At 44.2% G+C, this 27,372-nt stretch overlaps 1 protein-coding gene across 1 annotated transcript in view; it reads left to right on the top strand.

The window, feature by feature from the left end:
• HMCN1 (hemicentin 1) overlaps positions 1 to 27,372 on the top strand; it is a 655,003-nt gene that overhangs the window by 549,903 nt on the left and 77,728 nt on the right. The window contains 5 exon segments of the mRNA XM_044300627.1: positions 4,537 to 4,707; positions 19,497 to 19,667; positions 19,890 to 20,060; positions 20,893 to 21,063; positions 21,733 to 21,903. Of these exon segments, the coding sequence (XP_044156562.1) occupies positions 4,537 to 4,707; positions 19,497 to 19,667; positions 19,890 to 20,060; positions 20,893 to 21,063; positions 21,733 to 21,903 (855 nt within the window).

The raw sequence follows: 27,372 nt of genomic DNA, 5'->3' as shown, positions 1-27,372 counted from the left end.
GAACAACTTTTGGGAGCAGCGTGTTTTTTTTTTCTTCTAGATAGATAGATATGAGAAATACAGATGATAAAGATATATGAGCAGATAGACAATGCAGAAATACAGATATTTGCGAGATAGACAAGCATTAGATATATTATAAATATTACATTACTAGACATTAAGCCCGTTACAATAACGGGCGCTAGAACAGTAGTGCATAAACATTAGTAGGAACAGTCTATATTAAATAGCAAGGAAATTTGACCACATTGTATTTCTTGTTTTATTTTTATTTTTTGTCAAAAATATTTTGGCAAGAAGTCAAAAGTAAAATGATAATAAAAATAAAATGGAAACGTATATATCACAATACGGTAAGTATAATTATAATTTGTAGCAATCTGAAATATACAATATCAGAAGCAGATATTCAGGAAAAATGTTCTTTATAGACAACATTTCTTGTAAATATTCTGTCTGAATTTGGCAACAGAGTGCTGGCTGTGTCTGAGACTGCTGGCCCAACTGCTGGCTGTAGCTGAGATTGCTGTCACTGACTGGTGACTGAGACTGCTTGAACTGACCAGAGGCTGCGACTAAGGCTGCTTTCACACTAGCGTTCGTCGGTCCGCTCGTGAGCTCCGTTTGAAGGAGCTCACGAGCGGACCCGAACGCAGCCGTCCAGCCCTGATGCAGTCTGAATGGAGGCGGATCCGCTCAGACTGCATCAGTCTGGCGGCGTTCAGCCTCCGCTCCGCTCGCCTCCGCACGGACAGGCGGACAGCTGAACGCTGCTTGCAGCGTTCGGGTGTCCGCCTGGCCGTGCGGAGGCGTGCGGATCCGTGCGGATCCGTCCAGACTTTCAATGTAAGTCAATGGGGACGGATCCGTTTGAAGATGCCACAATGTGGCTCAATCTTCAAGCGGATCCGTCCCCCATTGACTTTACATTGAAAGTCTGGACGGATCCGTACGAGGCTATTTTCACACTTAGCTGTTCTATGCTAAAAATAATGCAGACGGATCCGTTCTGAACGGAGCCTCCGTCTGCATTATTATGAGCGGATCCGTTCAGAACGGATCCGCCCGAACGCTAGTGTGAAAGTAGCCGAAGACTGCTGGCACTGTGACTGGTGGCTGGTGGCACTGACTGATGGCTAAGACAGCTATCACAGACTGGTGGCACTCACTGGTGGTGCTGAGACTGCTGGCAGCGACTGGTGGCTGAGACTGCTGGCACTGACTGGTGGCTGTGGTTGAGACTGCTGGCACTGTGAATTTTGTCTGTGGCTGGTGGCACTGACTGGTGGCTGTGGCTGGTGGCACTGACTGATGGCTGAGATGGCTAGCACTGACTGGTGGCTGAGACTGCTGGCACTGTGGCTGGTGGCTGTGGCTGGTGGCACTGACTGATGGCCAGTGGCGACTCTAGGAACAATATATAGGGGGGGCACAAAGATACCACAGTCAAAAATGGGGGGGCAAAAACAAAATAAGATTACAAAATACGAGAGAGTTGCGGTCTGCAGGGATACAGTTATAATAAAACAATTTACTTACAAAAGAAGCTATTCAGTCGTCTGCTGTGCTGTCCTCTGCTTGCTTCCACGGATTCTTTCCCCTTCTTTCTGTCTCTCGTCAGTGCACAGGCGCACTGTTATGGTGGATCTGTGGAAGACACACTGTTATGGGGGATCTGTGGATGACACATTATGCCTCTCATTAGCCCTCATTATGCCTCTCATCACTCCCATATCAGCCCCCATATAAGCCCTTATGCCTCATTAGCCCCCATTATTCTTCTTATTAGCCCCATTGGCCCCCATTATGCCTCATTAGCCCACATTATGCCTCTAATTAGCCCCCATTATGCCTCTTATTAGCCCCCATATGCCTCCAATTAGCTCCATATGCCTCCAATTAGCCCCCATATGCCTTCAATTAGCCCCCATATGCCTCCTATTAGCCCCCATATGCCTCCTATTAGCCCCCATATGCCTCCTATTAGCCCCCAATTAGCCCCCATATGCCTCCAATTAACCCCATATGCCTCCAATTAGCCCCATAGACCCCATATGCCTCCAATTAGCCCCCATATGCCTCCAATTAGCCCCCATATGCCTCCAATTAGCCCCCAATTAGCCCCCATATGCCTCCTATTAGCCCCCAATTAGCCCCTATATGCCTCCAATTAGCCCCTATATGCCTCCAATTAGCCCCCATATGCCTCCTATTAGCCCCCATATGCCTCCTATTAGCCCCCATATGCCTCCTATTAGCCCCATAGACCCCATATGCCTCCAATTAGCCCCCATATGCCTCCAATTAGCCCCCATATGCCTCCTATTAGCCCCCAATTAGCCCCCATATGCCTCAAATTAACCCCATATGCCTCCAATTAGCCCCATAGACCCCATATGCCTCCAATTAGCCCCCATATGCCTCCAATTAGCCCCCATATGCCTCCAATTAGCCCCCAATTAGCCCCCATATGCCTCCAATTAGCCCCATAGACCCCATATGCCTCCAATTAGCCCCCATATGCCTCCAATTAGCCCCCATATGCCTCCAATTAGCCCCCATATGCCTCCAATTAGCCCCCATATGCCTCCAATTAGCCCCCATATGCCTCCTATTAGCCCCATATGCCTATTAGCCCCATATGCCTATTAGCCCCCATATGCCTCCAATTAGCCCCATATGCCTCCTATTAGCCCCATATGCCTCCCATTAGCCCCATATGCCTCCTATTAGCCCCCAAATATGCCTCCACTTAGCCCCCAAATATGCCTCCAAATGCCCCCATACATCTCCAATTAGCCCCCAAATATGCCTCCAATTAGCCCCCAAATATGCTTCCAATTAGCCCCATATGCCTCCTATTAGCCGCATATGCCTCCTATTAGCCCCCATAATGCCCCCAGCAGCCACATTTTTTATAAAATTAAAAAAAAAAACACTTACCTCTCCTGCTCCTGGACGGACGCCGCCTGCCATTTTCTCCCTCCTCAGTCGACTGTGCGTGCTCTAAACTGGCGCGCACAGCGTGAGGTCACAGAGCGACCTCACGCTGTGCGCAGCCCTGCACAGCCGACAGCCGAGGACCAGGAAGTGGTGAGTACAGAGCGTTCACCACTTCCTGGTCCTTCTGTACTAATGAGCGCTTCCTTAATGGAAGCGCTCATTAGTATTCACTCGGGGGAATCAGCGGGGGGGCACCTGGGGGGGCAAGGAACAACATAGGGGGGGCAATTGCCCCCCCTCGCCCCCCTCTAGCGACGCCACTACTGATGGCTGAGATGGCTAGCACTGACTGGTGGCTAAAACTGGCTAGCACTGAAATGGTGGCGCTCCGACGTGCTTGCTGGCACGCTGTGGCTGATACTGCTGTGAATTACTGAAATGGCGATGCTCTGACTTGCTTGCCGACGTGCTGGTGTGGGTGGTGCGTGGGGTGCATGTGTAGCGCCATTTGCTCATTGGTCGGCATGCTGGTGTGGGTGTTGCAGGCGGCTTGTGGAGCGCCATGTGCTGGTTGGTAGGGGCGCAGCGCATGCCCAGTGTAAAAATCGGCACACACGCATGGACACAGCGCACGCACACAGGGCTTTTATATTATTAGAGATATTTAGACAATTGTGTTCCAGGCAGCAAATAGTTACAAAAGCAGCTACAGTGGGGAAGGGGGTTGCAGAGGACAGATCCTGTATATTCTCTGCAGGTTGTCTTCCCTCATGTTAGTCCATGGTCTGGACTGTCCAGCTTTACCTATCAGGTTATGTCAGCCAACAAGCAGCCCTTGTCATTTATTGCACCACAGAGAGGAGAGGGGCCGGCAGCAAATATGTCAGGTCATAGGAGGGGTGACATTCTGAACTCACCAGTAAACCCCTGGAGCAGGCTCGAGGAGGCCATTACATTCACAGTGCAGGGCGTCTGGTGAGAGAGGAAGGGGGCGGGGCCAAGGTCTGCCTGACTGCTATGGACGCAGCACCCAGCTCCTCACTACAGTATAAGGACCCTGCGGGCTACAGTGGGCGGGAGACCTGGGACCAGCGCTCCTTTCTCTGTCTGTGCTCTTCTCAGGTGCGGCCACCAGCTCTTTTCCACATGTGTCTGGGCAGCTCAGCAGAGGGCCTCATTTAGGGATGGGGGCCCTGGGCAACTGCCCTGTTTGCCCCCCCTAATGCCGGCCCTGTGTGGTTCCATGCATAAATAATAGGACAAACACTGCTTTTGGTATTCAGTCAGATTAAAGCTATATTCTTTGCATGTAATTCTCATTATGGCAAAAACAGTTTGTTGTACAATTATACTACATGTACTTTCCTAACAGCTATAAATTGCCAAAGATAACTCACTTTTCCCAAGACTGAATTTTATACATGTGTTGTGTTGAGAAGATAAATGAATATTTTGTACTATCTTGGTATAATTCATAGCAGTTTACTATTAAAATCTGATTTAAATGTCCATAATATTTAAAATATACTGAAATTTGCATTCACTGACATTATGTACATTGCGTTGTGCATAAAAATACTTATTTTCTAGTGCATGGTGGATTTTCGGATTGGCTGCCATGGCAAGCGTGTAGTGTAACTTGTGGCCAGGGAGTGGAGAAACGCATACGACTCTGCAGCAACCCTGCTCCAGCTAATGGTGGCCTGTATTGCCAAGGAGAAGAGTCGGAAACCAGAATCTGTCAAAATAAAATTTGTCCAGGTATTTTGGTTTCAACAGTTAATGTTGTATGACTTGTGATAACAACACGTACTGTAATCCTCAACCACATACATACTGTAGTAAATAACCTCAGATCATATCAAACTAAACATAGGTGTGTATAAGTAAAGGTGCCCTAGAAGATCCGAACAAGGAAATGACTCTTAACTATCACATATTGTACTAAAATAAACATTCAATAACATATTTAATAAAGTATCCACTAGTGTTGATCGAGCACCAAAGTGCTCGGGTGCTCGAGTAGAACACTTTGGGAGCTTTGGGATTATAGTCAATGGGGACGGAGAGGCGGTCCGGCGGCACAGCGAAATAGCGGCAGGACGGATCAGACAGGGTGAACAGCCTGTCGGATCCGTCCTACCGCTAGTGTGAAAGTAGCCTTAGGTTGCTGCTGGGAACGATATTGTCCGAGTAGTACGCCACTTTTACAGACTGACAATAATACGCACAAACCCGAAGATAAAAACGATTTTAGAAGAAAAAAAATTAGGAAATATTCCTTCCTGTATATTTACTTGTATATAAAGTGCAAGTGCTGCCAACAATTACAAGGAAGAGGCACTCAGATACAACCTGCATATCACATAAAGGAGGGCCTCATTCACATTGTGGTACAATTGTTCTGGTAGTGTAACTCCTACATTTATAACGCCTATGCACTAAGAAAAAGGGCTGCCAAAAATTACAAGGAACTCCAATACACCCTTTATTACACATGAAAGAGGGCATCATACACACCCTTGAAAAATTATTATCGATAGCCTGCTGGTGAACCTCAAAAACAGTAGGCGCAAGGTCCTGCTGGTGACCCTCTAAAACATTAGGGGCGAGGATGCGCTTATCAGTTATTATGCCCCCAGCAGCACTAAATACCCGCTCTGACAAAACACTGGCGGCAGGGCAGGCCAGCACCTCCAAGGCTTGAGCGCCAGTTCGTGCCACATGTCCAGTTTGGACACCCAATAGTTGTAAGGAACAGAGGGATCACTGAGGATGCTGACACGGTCTGCTACGTACTCCTTCGCCATCTTCCAAAACTTTTCCCTCCTTGCGATACTAGGCCACGCATCAGGGTGAGGGTGCTGGCGGGGTGTCATGAAAATGTCCCAGGCCTTGAGGAGTGTTGCCCTGCCTCTGTTTGAACTTCTGTGTGTTCCCCTCATTTCCCCTCCTCGGTTGCCCAAAGAACTATGTACTCTGTCGCCACCGTTGTCAGCTGGAGATTTTTGGAGCAAATTTTCCACAAGGACCTTCATGTATTGCACCATTTTGCTAGTCCTCTCCACCACAGGAATCAGAGATGAGAAGTTCTCTTTGTAGCGTGGGTCGAGAAGGGTGAACAACCAGTAATCGGTGTTGGCCAAAATGCGTAAAAACATGAGGGTCAAGGGAAAGGCAGCATATCATAAAGTCAGCCATGTGTGCCAGAGTCCCAACAGACAAGACTTTGAGAGTCATCCTTCTGATGAGGACAGCAATCTCCTCATCCCCTTCCTCCTCTTCGGCCCATCCATGCTGAACAGATGGAATAAACCTGCTATATGTACTACCCTCTCTAGCAGAGGCAACCATCTCCTGCAATCATCATCCAATTCTCGCTGAGAAGACGAACTGTGGGTGTTCTGGCTATCACCCTATGTACTGTATTCCCCCATTTCCACCTCTTCCACATGCAAAGCATCCGCCTTCATTGTGAGCAGCGAGTGTTTCAGTAGACACAGAAGTGGGATGGCTACACTGATAATAGAGGCATCGCTGCTGACCATCTGTGTTGATTCCTCACAGTTGCGTAAAACCTCACAGAGGTCAGACATCCATGCCCACTTGTAGCTTGTGAAGAGCAGAAGCTGACTATACGACAACCATGTTGCAGCTGGTATTCCACTACTGCCCTCTGCTGCTCACAAAGTCTGACCAACATGTGGAACATGGAGTTCCAGAGCATGCTCACATCTCACAACAGTCGGTGAGCTGGCAATTGCAAGTGCTGCTGCAGCGTTGCCAGACCGGCGGCAGCTGTAGATGACTTTCGGAAATGGGCACACACGTGGCGCACCTTCACCAGTAGCTCAGGCAAATTGAGGTAGGTTTTGAGAAACCACTGAACCACTAAGTTAAACACGTGGGCTAGGCATGGTATGTGTGTGAGCTTGCCGAGCTCCAAAGCTGCCACCAAGTTACAGCTATTATCATGCCTGCTTGTAGATTGAATGGCAAGAGCCACAGCTCAGTCTGGGCCCTTATACCCTGCCACAGCTCTGTGGTGGTGTGCTGTTTGTCACCTAAGCAAATTCGTTTCAGCACAGCCTGTTGCTGTTTCTCCTCTGCAGTGCTACACTGCCTCCAGATGCTTACTGGTGCTGCAAGATGAGAATTCAGAGGTGGAGTAGGAGAAGGGGGGCGGGGGGTTTGCAGCCACTAAAGTAGGTGGTGGCAGAAATCCTGATGGAAGTAGGGCCCACAATCCTTGGCGTCAGTAGCTCCTGACTCTCTCCCGGCCTCCACAACATTCACCCAGTGTGCTGTCAGGGAAATTTAGCCTCCCTGGCCAGAGAGGCACAGCCTGCTGGAGAGAACTGCAGACAGGCCCTGATCAGAAGCGAGGTAAGCTTCACAACACATCAGCACCCCGCAATCTTATTTTCGGGGTGCTGATGGGAGACAGAGGGAGTCCGCTCTTGCGCCCGGCATGTAAAGGGTTAAACAGCCCAGATCGGCACTTCTGCCGGTCAGGGCTGTTAGAGCAGGGCCCCAACTCTCATGTGAGAGCCGGGTCCGCGCTCCCCGCTGCACGGGGGAGCCGTGCAGTGCTTAGACTGGGCTGCCTTAAAAACGCGGCGGCCCAACCTAAGGCCCCTTAGTGACTGCCGTAAAAAGGCGTATGGGTGGTCACTAAGGGGTTAAGCAGTTTATCATCAAAGAGGGATTTCCTCTACTGAGGCTCATGTCATTGTTTCATTGGCTAAAGTACAAAAAGAAGAATAGAGATAACACTTGGCATCTGCACATTGGGCTTTATTTTGCAAACTTTGGTATGTAAACTACATCTAGGTGCCAACGCCATATTGTAATGGCTTCTCAGTAATATCATGACATCCTCAATAGTCCTCCTTTTGGAACTATTTCAATTGGCCGAATCTGTCCCTATTCTAAGTAGGTTCTACAAACTGTCCCATTGTACCTGTTGGTTGTTTCTCCACTTTGAAGACAACCTACCCCTTTTGGTTAGGTTCCCTTCTAATGGACTTATACAATGGGAAGTCAGATTTTCACCTATTCCTACAGAATATATGGGGGCGATGTTCAGTGGTAGATGCTTTGTTGGGTTTCAGTGTTCGACTTCTTGATTATTGTGAACATAAAAACTATTAATACTGAGAATCTTTGGGCAATACTATCAATGGATCACTGGGCTGGAAGTATTGGACTGTAACAGCTTTCTTCTTCTTTCTTACACAACTTTTTCACGGCCCTATAACCTATTGTTACAATCTCATTTAGAATCCATATTCTTTGAGTCAGGATCAGCAGTCACACAAGGGGGAACAAGAAACACCATCCTTTCCAGTCTACAGACTCAACACTTTCTTGCAATGACTGTTGTAGATTCAGTTAGGTTTTTCTTTGAGCTTCACTGATGTGTTTGTGGCCAACACTTGTAATGGACCATCAAACCGGGGTTTGAGGACTTTTCTGATGTGTCTTCTTACCACCACCCAATCTCCAGGCACAAGTGAGTGGGTTCCTGGTACTTTATCAGGATCTAGAAATTAAGCAAAAACTTGAGAATGTATTTTAGTCAAATGCTTGTGCAAACTGATCACATAAACTGTCAGACAACCATGTTGCATCTGGAGCTGCTGTGGGAAATATAATCCTGTCCTAGGAGCTGATCCAAAAAAAGGACCTTATAGGGACTAAAGGGCTGCCTTATGGTTAAGGGTATACCTTACTAAAATGAGGGCTACCAGCAGGCACTCTGTCCATGGCTTACCAGTCTCTGCCATGGCTTTTTGAATCTTTAACTTTTGTGTTCCATTCAGGTTTTTTTTTCTACTCTACCGCTGCTTTGTGGATAGTACGAAGCATGTAAGGCCTGTTTTATACCCAAAGCCTTCATCATCTCCTGCATCACTTCTCCTGTGAAGTGAACACCTCTGTCACTTGCAATGGTCTCAGATACCCCATACCTGTATACAACTTCGGATATAATCTTCTTTGCTGTGTTCTAGACTGCGACCTTATCTACCAGGTATGCTTCTAGCCATCCCAAAAAAAAAGCCATCACACACCAATACATACTCATACATGCCCACCTTGGGTAGTTGAATGTAGTGTGTCAGCATTGAAACGGATGCAAGGGGTGAGTATACTGTCCTCATACACGTTAGCACGGTGTGTAATCTGACATGTAGCTAAACCTTTTTGTCCTCTGAGAGAAAAGAGACTGTTCCGCTTTAAGGTTCTCTTTATTGCTCGTAGACTGACAGAAAAGGTGAAACTACAGAATAAAACAGTAGTATTTTAGAACATAAATACCATGGTATATGGCATAAAACACAGATTAACCTGCTATACATTCAGTATATGATATAATACAATGATAGTAATGACACATAGATAGTGCTCGTACTGACTATGCTCAAAAACAGGCTGAATAACAGATGATGTGACAGGAAAACCAGTGAGAGAGCATGGTTGCTGAGACATAAGATGATGGCTGCTTGCTGTACCAGCACAAGACTAGCAAGAACCAGGAACTACCCACAATGCACTGGGACTCCCATAATGCATAGAGAAAAAACAGGCTGGGTGAAATACCTAAACTCATCAATAGATGGTGCTGTTACGACACAATGTAATGCAAATGAATTACAACAGTTAAAATGCCATGTCAACTGATAATGAGACAGAAACAACTGGAACTGAATCTGGGGACAGAACACTCCCCGCTTGACGTCAACCGACGTCACTATTGTATTCTTTTAGTGCAAACAGTAGAACGAGTTCTCCTACTGGTCTGAGGAACATTTTGGTCTCTCCCTGTCTCTGTATTTTCAATTCTACTTTGCGTATAATTCCGTCCTTACTTGGGAATGTCTTAGTCACAAGTCCTAACGGCCACTCGTTTCTCCGTGACTGGCAGTCTTTCATTAGGACTACATCGCCAGTCTGGAGGTTAGGCTTGTTGGTTTGCCACTTTCTCCTCGGTTGCAGAGTGGGAATGTATTGCCTTTTCCACTTGTCCCAGAACGAGTTTGAGAGACTCTGTACTTGTCTCCATCGATTTTTGTAAAGATCTTTGGAATTGAATTCTCCAGATGGAGCACAAATTTGTTCAGTCTTTTGGGTAAGCAGTGTGGCGGGTGTGAGAACTGTTGGGTCATCAGGATCGCTAGAAATCGGGGTTAGCGGTCTGGCATTTATGATAGCCGATACTTCTGCCATGAAGGTAGTCAGGCTTTCATGAGTCAGCTTTGAAGATCCTTCTTGTAAGAAGATTGAGTCGAGGATTCTCCGTGCAATGCCTATCATCCTCTCCCAAGCACCTCCCATGTGAGAAGAGTGTGGTGGGTTGAAGGTCCAAGTACATCCTCGTTCACTGAGGTATCTTTCTATGTTGTTAACATCCAAGTTGGAAGAGAGTTGTAGTTCTCTTGCTGCTCCGACAAAGTTTGTGCCTCGGTCAGAACTAATGTGTTTGACAGGTCCTCTAATGGCAATGAAACGTCGGAAGGCATTAATGAAACAGGAAGTATCCATAGATTCAATTACTTCAATATGGACAGCTCTGATGGACAGACAGGTGAACATAATCGCCCAACGTTTCCCGTGCGCACGGCCTCCCCTGGTTTGTCGGACAACCACAGGCCAAGGTCCAAACACGTCTAGGCCAACATTGGTGAAGGGTGGATCCATACTTAGTCGGTCATACGGGAGGTTTGCCATCTTCGGTGCCTGTGACATACCACGGAGTTTCCGACAGGTAACACATTTAAATATGAATCTGTATACACATCTTTTAGCTCCAACTATCCACATTCCGGCTGCTCTTAGAGCTCCTTCAGTAAACAGACGACCTTGGTGCTTTGTCTGTTCGTGGTAATGTTGCACGAGCAGAGTAGCTATATGATGCTGTCCAGGAACTATCACAGGATGTTTCTCTGCTAGGCCTACATCGGCTTCCATAAGGCGTCCACCTACCCTTAAGAGCCCATCTTCATCGATCACTGGGTCTAGTTTCCTTAAAACACTACCTTTAGGCACGGGTCTTTGGCTGACGACACAGTCGATTTCCGTAGCATAGGTTTCATGCTGTACAGCCTGGATAATTACATTTTTTGACCGCTCTAGATCGAGAGCTGTGTAGACATGTTTACAATGATGCCAACCTCTACAGATAACTTTATCTGCCGATGAGGTTGCTTTGTACGACCGAGCAATGTGGGTCAGGCAAGTGATGGCACGGACAAGAGATCTCCAAGTAGAGAACCTACTGAATCTGTGGGATTTCAGGTGGTGGTCCAGAGTCTCCGTATGTAACACAGATACCTGAGGACGTATCTCAACATCAGCATGGGGGTCTACTAGTTCAAACATGGGCAGGTACCAGCGCTCTTCCGAGTCTCGAAGTACAGGTGCTAGCTCTGCATGACCATTCCGGAATATCTTTTCCATGAAGGTAAAGAAGTGATCTCTCATCTCAGGTTTACTTCTTAGGTTGTGCCTGAGAGAGACAAATCGCTTGAAAACTTGCTCTCTATTGTTGGGTAAGCGTTGTCTTTGAGGTTTAAAGGGTAGAGGTGCAACCCAGCTTCTTGTTTCGTCCTGCACCATTCCCTGCTCCATTATATCTAGGAACAGTCTATCTTCGAATGACATCGCTATACGATTGTCTTCTTTAGTCTTGCGGAAGACTGTGGATCCCAGGTGGTCTTGATTGGCATCCCAGACGAAGTCATCGTAGGTGGGACCTGCAAAGGTACCTGGTGATGAAGTGCTTTGAGGCAGTTCCTTGATGAAGAAGTGATTTTCGCATGGTTGGAGAAGAGATGGGCGTCCATTCTCAAGTGTACTGGTAAGCATGCTGTAGACAGTTGTTGGTTTGTGTACACCTCCCAAACAGACTTCTCCTACAATGACCCATCCTAGGTCTAGTCTCTGGGCGTATGGAGCGTTGTGAGGTCCATTAATCTGCTCTCTAACCTTGTGGACCTGTAGGATATCCCTCCCGAGGAGTAATACTATCTGAGCTTCAGGATCAAGGTTCGGGATCAGGTGTCTTATACGCTTCAGGTGAGGCTGATGCGCTGCTACTTCTGGCGTGGGTATCTCGGACCTGTTGTCAGGAATCTGGTTACATTCCAGTATAGTTGGTAAAGGCAGACGCACTTGACCATCGCTGGACTCAACTATGTAGCCGCTTGCCCTCCTTCCGGCTGTTTCCACAGTACCAGCACAAGTTCTTAGAGAGTAGGGGGCACCGGGTCCTTTGATGTCGAAGCTATCAAAGAAGGCAGACTTCGCTAACGACCTGTTGCTTTGATCGTCTAGAATTGCATACACTTTGATGGCTTTGCTTCGGTCGTCTGCTGGGTAAACCTTCACTAGGGAGATTTTAGAGCAGGATCTGCCTCCTCTGAGGTCTCTGCAAACCTCTGTACATTTAGAAGTAACTGCCAAAGTGTCAGTATTTGTGTCCTTCAGCTCCCCGCTTTGCTCTTGGGTTTTGGATGAAGCCCACGATGGTGGCCCAGGGTGTAGAGCTGTGTTATGGTTTGAGCTGTCACATTCGGCACACTTTGCACTAACCTCACAGTCCCTGGCGAAGTGCGAAGTTGACAAGCAGCATTTAAAACAGATGTTGTTCTCCTTGAGGAAGGTCTTGCGGTCTTCCACTGACTTTTCTCTGAAGGTTCTGCACTTAAGTAGAGAATGAGGCTTCCTGTGTAAGGGACACTGTCTGGTCGGGTCCTTGGGTTTGTCTCCTCCTTGATAGGAGCTGAACTCTTTATGGACTGCACCTGTGGAAGAAACGTTAGTTTTGTGGACCTCCACCATTGCCCTACGAGGTTTACTGAGTGAGGTGGTGGCACATGACATCATGAAATCAAAGCTAGGATCATTTCTGATTTTTGCTTGTTCAGAGACAAAATCTACAAACACATTAAATGGAGGAAATGGTACATTGTAAGTCTGTTTATACCGAGAACCATACATGACCCACTTCTCTTGCAAGTTGTATGGGAGCTTCTGAACTATGGGATTCACACCTCTAGCAGTGTCAAGAAATGTCAATCCCACCAGATCCCCTTCTGCCTTTGCTACACTCAGTTCCATTAATAAGTCACTTAACTCTCTAAGCTTTGAATAGCCTTTGTTCACTATTTTAGGAAAGTCCTCAATTCTCTTAAATAAGGCGCTTTCTATGACCTCTGCTGCGCCATAAACCTCATTAAGTCTCTCCCAGACCCTTTTTAGACCAATGTCTGGATAATTTACATTGATGTCTCTAATCCTTCTAGCGTGTTCGGCGGACTCACTTCCCAGCCATTTTACCAGGAGATCCAGTTCTTCACTACAAGACAGACCTAAGTCTCTGATGGCATTTTGGAAGGAAGCTCGCCAAGCTCTATAGTTCTCAGCACGGTCGCTGAACTTTACAAGTCCCTTGTTGACCAGCTCACGTCGAGCAAGGAACCTGGCAAAGTCCATTGTGGCTTGATTGGCGCTGGAACCGGCTGGTGGTGTGTTGTCAGAGTGAATGTGTGGTGCTTGGCCATACCTGTTGGAAGTCTCTGGTTTAATCCTGTCTGTGTAATACCGTTCTGAAGCAAAGGGCATCTCTCTTAGCAGGGGCGGATTTCTGATTCTCTGTTCTGGAGAGAAGTCGTTGTAGGCAGTTTCACTCTGATGTGTATTCTCTAATCTGCTGCAAGGAGACCGATAGTCGACTTTCTGATGATCCAAATAAGCAGGTAGGCTTGGCTTGTCAACAAACCGCTTTGTATTAAGCTGTGGATCTGGGTCGTCGTCCGACTTGGAATGTTGATAGACATATTGTAAGGTACGCTGTTCTGGATCTTGGTATTCAACTTCTGGATGGACATTGCTGCGATGACTCTTGGTTTCCTGAAGTTCCGTGGCTTCTAGATACTCTGCTTCCGCTATGGCAGCTGCTGTCTCTTTATCTGCGGCCAGTTTTTCTAGAGTGGCTTCAAGTTGCGCTTTCTCCCTATTCAGAGAAGCTTCAAGTTGCGCTTTCTCTAGCTTTATCTGCACCTCTTGTTCTATGAAGCTGGCTTTTGCCTTTGCTGCTTCTGCTTTGGCGCGGGCAATGGCGGCAGCTTCTCTGATCGATGTCCTATTTGAGCCACTTATCTGAGACCTTGTCTTAATGGAAGATGCTCGACTAATAGACATGTTGCGACTGTTAGGAGACTGCTGCGATATCCGTAAGTAGGCTCTGCGTGGATAATGGCGGGCTCCGTATAGTCAGATATTCGGTGCGACTGTTAGAAGACTGTTGCGATATCCGTATGCAGGCTCCACGTGGATAATGGCGGCTCCGTCAGTCTGATCTTCAGAGCTTGTTCTCAGCAGTCATTTCACTGCTGTCTTTGGCAGTTGTTCACTGAGCTTGTTCTCAGCAGTCGTTTCACTATACTGTCCTCATACACGTTAGCACGGTGTGTAATCTGACATGTAGCTAAACCTTTTTGTCCTCTGAGAGAAAAGAGACTGTTCCGCTTTAAGGTTCTCTTTATTGCTCGTAGACTGACAGAAAAGGTGAAACTACAGAATAAAACAGTAGTATTTTAGAACATAAATACCATGGTATATGGCATAAAACACAGATTAACCTGCTATACATTCAGTATATGATATAATACAATGATAGTAATGACACATAGATAGTGCTCTTACTGACTATGCTCAAAAACAGGCTGAATAACAGATGATGTGACAGGAAAACCAGTGAGAGAGCATGGTTGCTGAGACATAAGATGATGGCTGCTTGCTGTACCAGCACAAGACTAGCAAGAACCAGGAACTACCCACAATGCACTGGGACTCCCATAATGCATAGAGAAAAAACAGGCTGGGTGAAATACCTAAACTCATCAATAGATGGTGCTGTTACGACACAATGTAATGCAAATGAATTACAACAGTTAAAATGCCATGTCAACTGATAACTGGAACTGAATCTGGGGACAGAACAGGTGAGGCATGTGTTTCTGGGGTACCTTGCCCCTCTTGCTCTTGGCACAAATCATACATACTTGAGTATATCTGGCTGCTACAGTGCTGAACCCTGGGGCGTACCATGCACTATGTACTAAATCACACATAACGGTTTTTGACTGGTGCATCACTCCATGGGTTGCCTGTGCCATCATGGGGTAGAGAGACCTGGGAAGGCAGAGTTTCCCTTGGAACTGTATTAGGCCTTCCTCATTTGCAGTCCCTCCTTTTGACATCCACTGGTTCCTTTCCTCCTCCCCCGCCTGGTTCTGTAAGGTCTTAAGAACTTCCAGGGAGACAGGAAGAGTTATTTCAGGGACCTGAGCTGTGGCCAGTAAGCCATTTTTGCCACCTGATCTGCCCTGGCTTTTCCCTTTGGCTCCTCTGAGTCTGTTTTACAGTGGCCTTTAGTTTTTATCACCGCCACTCGAGTTGGCAACATGAGGGCTTCCATCAGAGACATCACCGCTTCCCTATGTTTGATGGGTTTACCTGAAGCAGTCAAGAAGTCTCTGGCTTTCCAAATGGGCTCATAGTCATGGGTTATCAAAAAGGCATACTTGAAATCAATGTAAATGTTGTCTGTTTTTCCCTCTGTATATCTGCAAGCCATATTCAGAGTCTTTAGCTCCACTTTTTGGGCAGACGTGTGGTGGTAAGGACTCTGCTTTTAGAGTCTCATACTGAGTCACCACTGCCCAACCTGTGTAGTACTTGCCATCCTGGCCATACCTCTATCCATCCACAAAGAGCACATGATCTGGATTATGTCATGGCTGATCTATCACATGGTTAAATTCTGCTGTCTCTTGTGACATCATCAGTCATGAGCATCTCACTCTGGATTTGGAAGAAAAGTTTTTAAGTGCCATTGCCCCAACTCTTCCCTCCCTCCTTGCTCCAGAGGCAACATGATGGCTAGGTTCAAAGTGCTACACCTTTGGACAGTAACATTGTCAGGCAACAAAAGGGAATACTGCATTCTCAAATGGCAGGCAACAAAAAAATGTTGGTTTGTACTTGCATGAGGATAGATCTAATGTCATGAGAAGCAAGCACTTACATTCAGGGGTGAGATGTTTCACCCCAAGTAGGTAACAGTAATGCATCAAAACTTATTTTAAAAAAAATAATTGTCTCACCTTGCAGCCATGATCAGCTAAAAAACAAGAGTGGCATGGCCTCTTATTCTGGGCCCCCTGCAGCAGTATCACCCAGGTAAACTGTTTACCCTCATGTGTAAAGGCAAACAATTACCAACTGTCTGGATGTAGTGGTACTGAAAAGAAAGCATTTGCATCAACCACAGTGAAGTGGGTAGAGGTAGCGGGAACCTCAGCCAACAAGGTGTGTGGATTGGGCACAATTGGGGTCTTAAAAACGGTGGCTTTATTGACAGCACGTAGGTCATGTACCATCTGGTACAGAGTGGTTTGCCCTTCTCACTTTTCTTTTTCAGTGGGTACAAAAGAGTGTTAGAAGAGAATACAATCTTCTTGATAACCCCCTTTTTCAAAACGTCTCAGACTGTGCCATACTCAAGAGATATTGCATCTTCCTGGGAAGTTGGGCGCCAGGTTTCAGCTCCACTCTTACAGGAGGGACTGGGAGCTTGCCAACCTCCCATCCGTGGGTCCAGTAGCCCACACATAGTCTGAAAGTTCCGCAAGCAGGGCTTCCTTCTCATCTTCTGGGAGTACTGACACAAAGATGGACCAGGGTGTTTTATCACTAACAGCCAACAAACAAAGTTCCTGGTCATTGAGGGCACCTGTTTCACAGTACCATCCTCCTGGTATGAGATGCTGGCACGTAATTTTGCAAGCAAGTCTGTATCCAGAAGGCAACAGGGGGCGGTGTCACTGACCAAAAAACGGGCAAGCACATCTTGGTTAGGGGCAAATCTAACACGGATGGGTTTAGTTAAAAGGGAGTGTACTATTTTGCATCTCCTACACAAGGACGGGTGTCCGTGGAGATTAAGTCAGGGGGAAAATGTTTGCTGTGCACAACTGTCTTGGTTGCTCCAGTATCAATCAAAAACTGGACCACTTCTTTATCACCCAGATCGAGGGATATCATTAGGGCTGAAATTGAATCCAGCAGATACTGGATTGCCTGTTTCCTAATCTTGGTCAAATTTTTCCTCCTCACATGTCTTTGTATCGTTATCACTGCTTACCCAGCCATCCCTAAAAACATGGGTGTTTGTGGGGACAGTGATCTGGCCATGGTCAACACAGAATACAATCCTCTTTTGTTGTGTAGATGAGGAGTACCACACACAGCACAGTTCTCTCTCCAATCTGGGTACTGGGTCCCGCAGACTCTGTAGGTCCATCCCCTTAGGGCCATTATAGGGTGGCAGACTTAATTTTTCCTTTCTCAGTTGGGGAGGTGGTTTAACATTATCATGATAAAATTCATAATAATGCCTCCCACTTTCTCTGTCTCTGTGATGATTTATTTTCCGAGCCGCTCGAAAATAACCCTTAATTTGGACTCATCATGAGGTCATTGGCTGTGCGACCTTCCTCTACTAGTCAGTTTTCTATTTGGCAACACACACAGTCAGATCTCTGGTGCACAGACATACCAAGTAACAGGCATCACATTTAACATACGAAAGGCATAAATAAACTTTTCCAGTACATTAAGGCTACGTTCACACTAGCGTTAATATTTTTCGGTATTGAAATCCGTTATAGGGTCTCAATACAGGAAAAAAATGCTTCTGTTTTGTCCCCATTCACTGTCAATGGCGACAAAACGTAACAGAACGGAATGCCCCTAGATGCATTCCGTTCTCACAGTGGAGAGCAAACCACAGCATGCTGCGGTTTGCTTTCCGTCCTGGGATATGGAACAAGATGGATCCGTCATGACCCACATGCAAGTCAATGGGGACGGATCCGTTTTCTCTGACACAATAGAAATTGGATCCGTCCTTCATGGACTTTCAATGGTGTTCATGAGGGATCCGTCTTGGGTATGTTAAAGATAATACAACTGGATCCATTTATAAGGGATGCAGATGGTTATATTATCAGTAATGGAAGCATTTTTGTTGAACCCGGCCGGATTCACTAGCGGGAAAGTAGCCTAACACACACAAGTTTTTTAACTCAATAGCAAATAACATTTTCTGAAGCTCCATACACACACTCAGTACCTCAATGTTATACATTGGCTTGTTATCTCTTAATATTGACGACATTGTACTCACTATTACACATTCCAATGTCTGACGTCACTCCACTCACAGCTGCAGCCCCTGCTGTCTCCCTTCATACAAGTACCCAGCTTTCCATATTATGTAACCGTTTGTTCTCTATCTCAGCAAAATGAGTTCCTATGGGTTCTGCGACAGTAATTCTTGCATGTACATTCAATCTGAACACTTTAAACTCCCTAAAGTTCAGGGACAGTGACTGATAACCTGTTCTCTCTTTCTAGAAAAGAGGGTATTAGGTAAGGAGAGTATTAGGTAGGATAAATAATTTCCTTACCTGTTTTGGAGCTGCAGTCTTCTCCCCCATGTATGTCCAACCCCGTGTGGATGATTTCTGCGGCTGTTCTACTTAAAAGTCTCGCCTTGCCCAATGTTGGGCGCCATCTGTTTTGGACGCACACAAGCTGTGCTGTCTTATTGACTGTCTGCTCCACATTACAAGCTGTTAGTTTATCGTGCATGAAAGAACCACACTGATACCAAGTATTAAAGCAGAACTCATTCATTACAGGAAGTTAAGCAGTTTATATACCATCAGAGAGGGTGTTCCTCTACTGAGGCTCATGCCATTGTTTCATTGGCTAAAGTGCAAAAAGAAGAAAAGAGATAACACTTGGCATCTGCGCATTGTGGATTATTTTACAAACTTTGGCATGTAAACTATGTAAACCTCTAGGTGCCAGTGCCATATTGTAATGGGTTTTCATTAATATCATGACATCCTCAAAATGACTTCACATTAATATCATGATATCCTCAACAGCAGGATGGTTGTAACCATGGAAATGAGCAGTGTATAATGTGATGGAAAAGTTAATCCAGCCAGCAAATAAGCAATATGGTTAATAACAATACATTAGTAAGTGGCTTGTATTAACGTTCTCTACATGATAAATGCCACTTACTGAAGTGACAAAACCCCTTTAAGGCCTTTTAACAATGGTCCTGGTGACATTTAAGACAGTATGGAGGCAATATACTGAACTAGAATATGTCACAATATGACGTATGTCTTTTCAATGATCCTATGTTGACTCTCATTTTGGGTTTCTCAGTTCATCTTGCTCAGTTTATGTAAGGCTGAAATTAGCCAGCTACTTTCATTTGATTGCTTCCAAGTCCATACACATACAGATTTAGCACCATTAGAACTGTATCATTTTATGCCATGGTAATACAGTTCCCTGAAAAGTGAGACTGTTGGAGAAAACTAGAATTAGAAATGTGAATGTTTAGTTGAGCGTCCTAGTTTGACCTGTCAACGTAGTGAATTTCTGCTTTGTTGTAGTGGATGGAAGTTGGTCAGACTGGAGTCCTTGGGAAGAGTGTACAAAAACATGTGGAAGTGGTAAAAAAACAAGAACAAGAACATGTCATGTTCCTCCAGGCCAAGAGGGAGGAAAGGCATGTTTGGGAAAAGCTGTTGATACTATAGTTTGCAACACTGAGCCTTGTCCAGGTATGCATTATTAGAAATAGAATGTAAGTATAAATTATTTTTAACTGTTGTAAGGCATTCTGTCAATGAAAAATATTTTTGGGTGAATTTGATGGTTGTTTATAAAAAAAGAGATAAGACAAATATTGGTGACATAAATCTGACAGTTTTTTTTAGGTTACCAGGAGCCTTAGTCTGATAAGACATGTTATACAGTCTCAATTGTTTTACTCTTTTTTGCAGTTGATGGTATATGGAGTTCTTGGCAAGCCTGGGGAGCATGCACAAAGACATGTGGTAAAGGAACCCAGATACGTATGAGAGTGTGTAATAATCCACCTCCATCATTTGATGGATCGCCTTGTGAAGGTCAAGATACACAGACTCAGATATGCTCTGACAGACAGTGCCCGGGTACAGTCATTAATTTGATTCTAGTTAACAAGTGAACAACATTTCTAATAAATGTTTTCGTCTAATAATTTATTTGGACTATTTTCTATGCAGAGATAAGGGCTTTGGAAGAGGGATATAAAACACTGCTTCATTAAAGGGGTAGCCCCAATATTAAATGTTACATTTCTCTATTGGATCGTGCAAATTGTAACCATTTTAGAAAAAATCTTCCTGTATGTAAATACATATACTGCTAAGCTATCGAACATGTGTGATCACCATCACTGGACATATTAGGTGGGCTTTGTGAAAGGGATTCAAAAGAGCATCAGGAGCCACCAGAACATGTATGTAACAACACCTAATACAGTATGTCCATTGATGGTGATCACACATGTTCGATAGCTTAGCAACACTGCTTTACTTCTTGAACATAGGTAACGGAGTCAATCCTGCTATTGTACAGGTCAGACAATATTTTATAGTGGAGCGTCCTCAGCTCGCCCATTCCCTACTGCTGCCATTCTGACACTGCTAGTGACCCCGCAGTGCTCCACTTCATGTTCCTTTCTTGGCAGGGCAGTGATTGGCTGAGTGTAAACCCCAGCCATTTCCCACCATGTCAAGATAGGAGCTGGAAATGGAGAGCTATGAGGACCCAGTCAACACAAGAACAGAAGTGGCAGGGAATGGGGGAGCTGAGTATAAAATGTGTGCATATGGAAGAACAAGTAAGAAATTGACAATAGACAAGAAAATAAATGCAGTTGGTCATGTTCTAGGATGTAAATGAAAGTTTTCTTACAGTAATGATGCTTGGTCATACTGTGTGTTCTACTAATTTATTCAGTGGATGGAAAATGGTCAGCCTGGGGTAGCTGGACATCCTGCAGTTTATCATGTGGTGGTGGACTTCGACAAAGGTTTAGAGAATGTTCAAATCCAGTCCCACAGTATGGAGGTCACAAATGTGAAGGGAAGGAGCATGAAAGTGAATTTTGTAATGGAGATTTATGTCCAGGTAAGCTTCCATTTTTAATGTTGTGCCTTTAATTCAAGTTGTTGGACAACACTTTGGGTTGTTCAGTGTATAAATAAGGTGTAATCTCTGAATAATGGACATCGAATTCTGAAAGCAAGCGTATGTCTTGAAAATGGCTTGGAATTGAAACATAAAGGGTATATTTTATTAATTTTATTCTCATTAGACTACCGTAGTTTAAGACATTTTAGGATACTTTGAGCTAAATTAAAGGGAATCTATCTTTAGAAAAATACCTATTATTTACATTTAAAATAATTTACACTGATATTTTATAAAACTTTTTATACTGCTATTTTACATTGACCTTTTTGGTGATTGTTTTAAGTTTCCATGTCACAATCTGTATTAAAAAAGGATCCTATAATCATACAGTTTTCATACTGTGTACTGAGCCTGATTATAGGCTGATACTTTCTGATTTGTAGAGGTCAAATTTCAGCAGTCATCTCAGTATCAGCAAAGGTAAGATTGCAGTGGAAATAGCAATGGAAATAACATCTTTATATAGATAATACAGGATCACATTAATAATAGGTGATGGACACAACATACAGTACAGTACCTCTTCCTCGCTGCATATTAATTCTGCAGTGTAGCAATAATTATTTGTCTATTTTATACACTAAATTCTAGCTTTAATTGTAGTTCATGGAAACTGGGGACCATGGAGCGCTTGGGGAGCATGTAGTCGTACCTGCAGTGGTGGACAGATGAGGAGATATCGCGCTTGTGATAACCCAGCTCCCTCAAACAGTGGCAGAGGTTGCACAGGTGCTGACACAGATATACACAAATGTAACTCAAACAAGTGTCCCGGTGAGTACATTGCTCTATAGCCTGTATGAAGTTATCCTATAAGATGTGACTAAGACACTTAAAGGATGTAGTATTTGATAAGAAAGCAAACAGACAAAATTAAACTGCAGCAAATGCAAATATTTAATGATTGTATAAAAGATTCTTATTATTAGGGTTGAGCAAATCGAAGTATCTGAAGTGGACCTCGGAAAAAATTTGATTAGCCGCAAAGCCAACTTTCCTCATATTCGCCTCATCGATTTGTGTGCAAAGAGGCAGCCGCGGCCATCTTGATTGAAGATCCTGCACAAATTCTCATGCGCGATGACTTCACCACGTCAGCCAGGGTGATAAAGTCATAACGCACTACGCAAGATTTTGTGTGGGATCCTCAATCTACAAACCGGATTCCCAAAAAGTTGGGACACTAAACAAATTGTGAATAAAAACTGAATGCAATGATGTGGAGATGGCAAATGTCAATATTTTATTTGTGATAGAACGTAGATGACAGATCAAACGTTTAATCCGAGTAAATGTATCATTTTAAAGGAAAAATAAGTTGATTCAAATTTTCACGGTGTCAACAAATCCCAAAAAAGTTGGGACAAGTAGCAATAAGAGGCTGGAAAAAGTAAATTTGAGCATAACGAAGAGCTGGAAGATCAATTAACACTGATTAGGTCAATTGGCAACATGATTGGGTATAAAAAGAGCTTCTCAGAGTGGCAGTGTCTCTCAGAAGCCAAGATGGGTAGAGGATCACCAATTCCCACAATGTTGCGCAGAAAGATAGTGGGGCAATTTCAGAAAGGTGTTACCCAGCGAAAAATTGCAAAGACTTTGCATCTATCATAATCAATTGTGCATAACATCATCCGAAGATTCTGAGAATCTGGAACAATCTCTGTGCGTGAGGGTCAAGGCCGTAAAACCATACTGGATGCCCGTGATCTCTGGGCCCTTAAACGACACTGCACCACAAACAGGAATGCTACTGTAAAGGAAATCACAGAATGGGCTCAGGAATACTTCCAGAAACCATTGTTAGTGAACACAATCCACCGTGCCATCCGCCGTTGCCAGCTGAAACTCTACAGTGCAAAGAAGAAGCCATTTCTAAGCAAGATCCACAAGCTCAGGCGTTTTCACTGAGCCAGGGATCATTTAAAATGGAGTGTGGCAAAATGGAAGACTGTTCTGTGGTCAGACGAGTCACGATTCAAAGTTCTTTTTGGAAATCTGGGACGCCATGTCATCCGGACCAAAGAGGACAAGGACAACCCAAGTTGTTATCAACGCTCAGTTCAGAAGCCTGCATCTCTGATGATATGGGGTTGCATGAGTGCGTGTGGCATGGGCAGCTTACATGTCTGGAAAGGCACCATCAATGCAGAAAAATATATTCAGGTTCTAGAACAACATATGCTCCATCCAGACATCATCTCTTCCAGGGAAGACCCTGCATTTTTCAACAAGATAATGCCAGACCACATTCTGCATCAATCACAAAATCATGGCTGCGTAGGAGAAGGATCCGGGTACTGAAATGGCCAGTCTGCAGTCCAGATCTTTCACCTATAGAGAACATTTGGCGCATCATGAAGAGGAAGGTGCAACAAAGAAGGCCCAAGACGATTGAACAGTTAGAGGCCTGTATTAGACAAGAATGGGAGAGCATTCCTATTTCTAAACTTGAGAAACTAGTCTCCTCGGTCCCCAGACGTCTGTTGTAAGAAGAAGGGGAGATGCCACACAGTTGTGAAAATGGCCTTGTCCCAACTTTTTGAGGATTTGTTGACACCATGATATTCCGATTCAATATATTTTTCCCTTAAAATTGTACATTTTCTCAGTTTAAACTTTTGTTCCATGATTTATGTTCTATTCTGAATAAAATAATAGAAGTTGGCACCTCCACATCATTGCATTCAGTTTTTATTCACGATTTGTATAGTGTCCCAACTTTTTTGGAATCCGGGTTTGTAGATGGCCATAGCAGCCTCTTCATGCTCAAAAGGATAAGATGAATATTATTATTATTTTTCTGACTGATTAACCTCTGAAAGCTCTCGTTTTTAATCTCAGATGCCGCGATCAGCGGTGAATGCGGCACTGGAGGGGTTCAATGATGGGGGCAGTGTAATTGCTGTTCCCCATCATTGCGCCCACTAATTCCTCACAAAGCAAATTTCTTTGTCAAATCTGGCAAAGCAGCTGAATTTAATTTATGTAAACTTCACCCAACACTACTTATTATCACTGATTATGATTATTAATGTATATTAGGATATTTGAAGAAGTCAACTTATAGTCACATATAGAGATAATGGAATTTCTTGAGTTGTTTTGGGTTCCATTCTAACCAAACAGTCAAAAAACATTATTTAGAAAAAGAAGAAGAAAATCCCTTTATTGTCCCTTGATGGGGAAATTTTGGCATAGCAGCAGCAATCACATTGATAACAGGAGCAAAAATAAGAGTAATTAGAAATTAAAGAGTAAAATACAAGAAAAACATAACACAGAATTTAAAAAATGTTATAGAGATCCGCTCACCCCTGCTCTCTCAGGGCAGGTGCACCAACCAAAATTGAGACACCCCTCAAAAATGGAATAAATGTAGGAAAAAATATGGATGGGCACTCATATATGGAAGTATGGGACAGAATTTATTTAAACATATAATAAAACATCAATAAAACAATAAATAGTAAAATGAAAATGTATGAGGATATTTTCTGTATAAAGGTCACCTGTTCAGATAATCTTCACTAGTGCGGATAACTTTCACCAGAAAATATGCTGTCCTCTATACCATTAAGATTGTATTAAACATTGGCAATAAATCCTGTATCAAAAATGAAAATATACACATAAGTATCAAGCGCTGTTGATTCTCCTTAGTTGATATAATTTGTATCTTATTATAAATATACAAGTAGCGATATGCAAGTAGCGATATGCGTATCAACTATATGTCCTGTTATGGATGCACAAAGGTAGCGCCAAGTCCGAATTATTTCTCCTATCCAGGTAATAAGAAATGTCCAGTCTCTGTTGTTTGCTTATAAGAAAGCTGGAAAGTATTCTTAGCAGATAACTAGATATATTTTGTCTGGTCTAGTTAGTATATAAATTTACCGCCTCGTAATTCTTTACCCACTATGTGGGCTTACCTTTGCCTGGTATAGATTCACTGGGACAAGTGGATCAGCTATTAATCTGTGTTGGAAGCCGGCGTCCCGGCTGTAAAGTCCGTAGCGTTCCACGTGTGTATCCCAGATACTTCCGGCAGCTAGTTTGGTTTGAGAAGCTGCGTACTCGTACCTTCAGGCGCAGGTAAATGACGTATTGGAGGTCTTTTCCGGGCTGGAGAAAGTTTATTTTTTCTTTCTCTTTCCTTTCCTTTAAAGTGCACTTTTGTCCATGGAGACGGGGTATTGTTCAGATGTTCACCAGACGCGTTTCGGGGAGACGCTTTCCCCTTCCTCAGTGGTATCAGGAAGGGGAAAGCGTCTCCCCGAAACGCGTCTGGTGAACATCTGAACAATACCCCGTCTCCATGGACAAAAGTGCACTTTAAAGGAAAGGAAAGAGAAAGAAAAAATAAACTTTCTCCAGCCCGGAAAAGACCTCCAATACGTCATTTACCTGCGCCTGAAGGTACGAGTACGCAGCTTCTCAAACCAAACTAGCTGCCGGAAGTATCTGGGATACACACGTGGAACGCTACGGACTTTACAGCCGGGACGCCGGCTTCCAACACAGATTAATAGCTGATCCACTTGTCCCAGTGAATCTATACCAGGCAAAGGTAAGCCCACATAGTGGGTAAAGAATTACGAGGCGGTAAATTTATATACTAACTAGACCAGACAAAATATATCTAGTTATCTGCTAAGAATACTTTCCAGCTTTCTTATAAGCAAACAACAGAGACTGGACATTTCTTATTACCTGGATAGGAGAAATAATTCGGACTTGGCGCTACCTTTGTGCATCCATAACAGGACATATAGTTGATACGCATATCGCTACTTGCATATAGCTACTTGTATATTTATAATAAGATACAAATTATATCAACTAAGGAGAATCAACAGCGCTTGATACTTATGTGTATATTTTCATTTTTGATACAGGATTTATTGCCAATGTTTAATACAATCTTAATGGTATAGAGGACAGCATATTTTCTGGTGAAAGTTATCCGCACTAGTGAAGATTATCTGAACAGGTGACCTTTATACAGAAAATATCCTCATACATTTTCATTTTACTATTTATTGTTTTATTGATGTTTTATTATATGTTTAAATAAATTCTGTCCCATACTTCCATATATGAGTGCCCATCCATATTTTTTCCATAACACAGAATTTACTTAAAAATTCACTACTGGGTTTCTGGGAACAGTGGTGGTTATAAATACTAACCTCTGCTGGGAGGAAGGACCTCTGATAACGTTCCTTCGTGCACCTAGGATGCAGCAGTCTGTCACTGAAGGAGCTCTCCAGCTCCACAGCAGCTTTGTGCATGGGGGGGGGGGACATTGTCTAACAGTGATGTTAATTTTTCCAAAGTTCTTCTGTCACCCACCTCCTGCACTAGATCAAGGGGTCAACCTAGGACAGAGCTGGCCTTCTTAATGAGCTTATCTAATCTCTGTCTCTCAGCCACAGATAAGCTGCTCCCCCAAAAAATCAAACCTGATCCAATTGGCCAGAAAATTGGTGTTTTGACACTCTCAGGTCTCCTAGTACTTTTTTCAGAATTTTCTCTTTCTTCCTTCCCCTTTCATGCCCTCAAATGCAAAGACAGAGTGACTCTGACATATATAGCTAAGAGTAAGCACATGATTGACGGTGTTAACAACGGTTCTGAACAAGCATTCCAAAATGTATGCCTTAATGCAGGCAGATTTCTGGCCATGTTTATACAAATACACTGCAGTATCGGAAGAATCAGTACCTTTTTCAAAACAACCATCCAAAAATGTTGTGTTAACACACACACACCAGTATCAGAAGAAACAGTGGCTTATTCTGAACAAGTGGCTTAAGGGAGGCTGATACCTGCCTGTGTTTACACACACATAATAGTATTGAAAGAAGCAGTAGCCTGTAGGTCCTCATGGACAAGGCAGGAGTTGTGAGGCTGTATGGAAGTAATTGCAGCAGCAATAGTAGCAGCAGTAGCGGCACAGCGTAAAACCTAACAGACAAGGCAATAGATATGTGGCTGTTTAGGGGTAATATTAATAATAGTGGCAAAGCAGTAGATGTGCAGCTGTGTTTGAGTAGTGGCTGTGGCAGTAGGGCAAGTTGCAGATGCGGTGGCAGCAGCAATAAAGTATGAAACATGATGGCAAGAACACAGCAGCATTATTGGGTTGGCGATAAATAGTCAGCAACAGCAGAACTAGTTATTGGAGACAGCCAATGGGATATTTGCTGCATTATGCAATTATGCACTTAAACAACT

The sequence above is a fragment of the Bufo gargarizans genome, chromosome 7, assembly GCF_014858855.1.
Source record: "Bufo gargarizans isolate SCDJY-AF-19 chromosome 7, ASM1485885v1, whole genome shotgun sequence".
NCBI lineage: Eukaryota > Metazoa > Chordata > Amphibia > Anura > Bufonidae > Bufo > Bufo gargarizans.
This window is presented reverse-complemented; position numbering and strand designations above follow the sequence as displayed.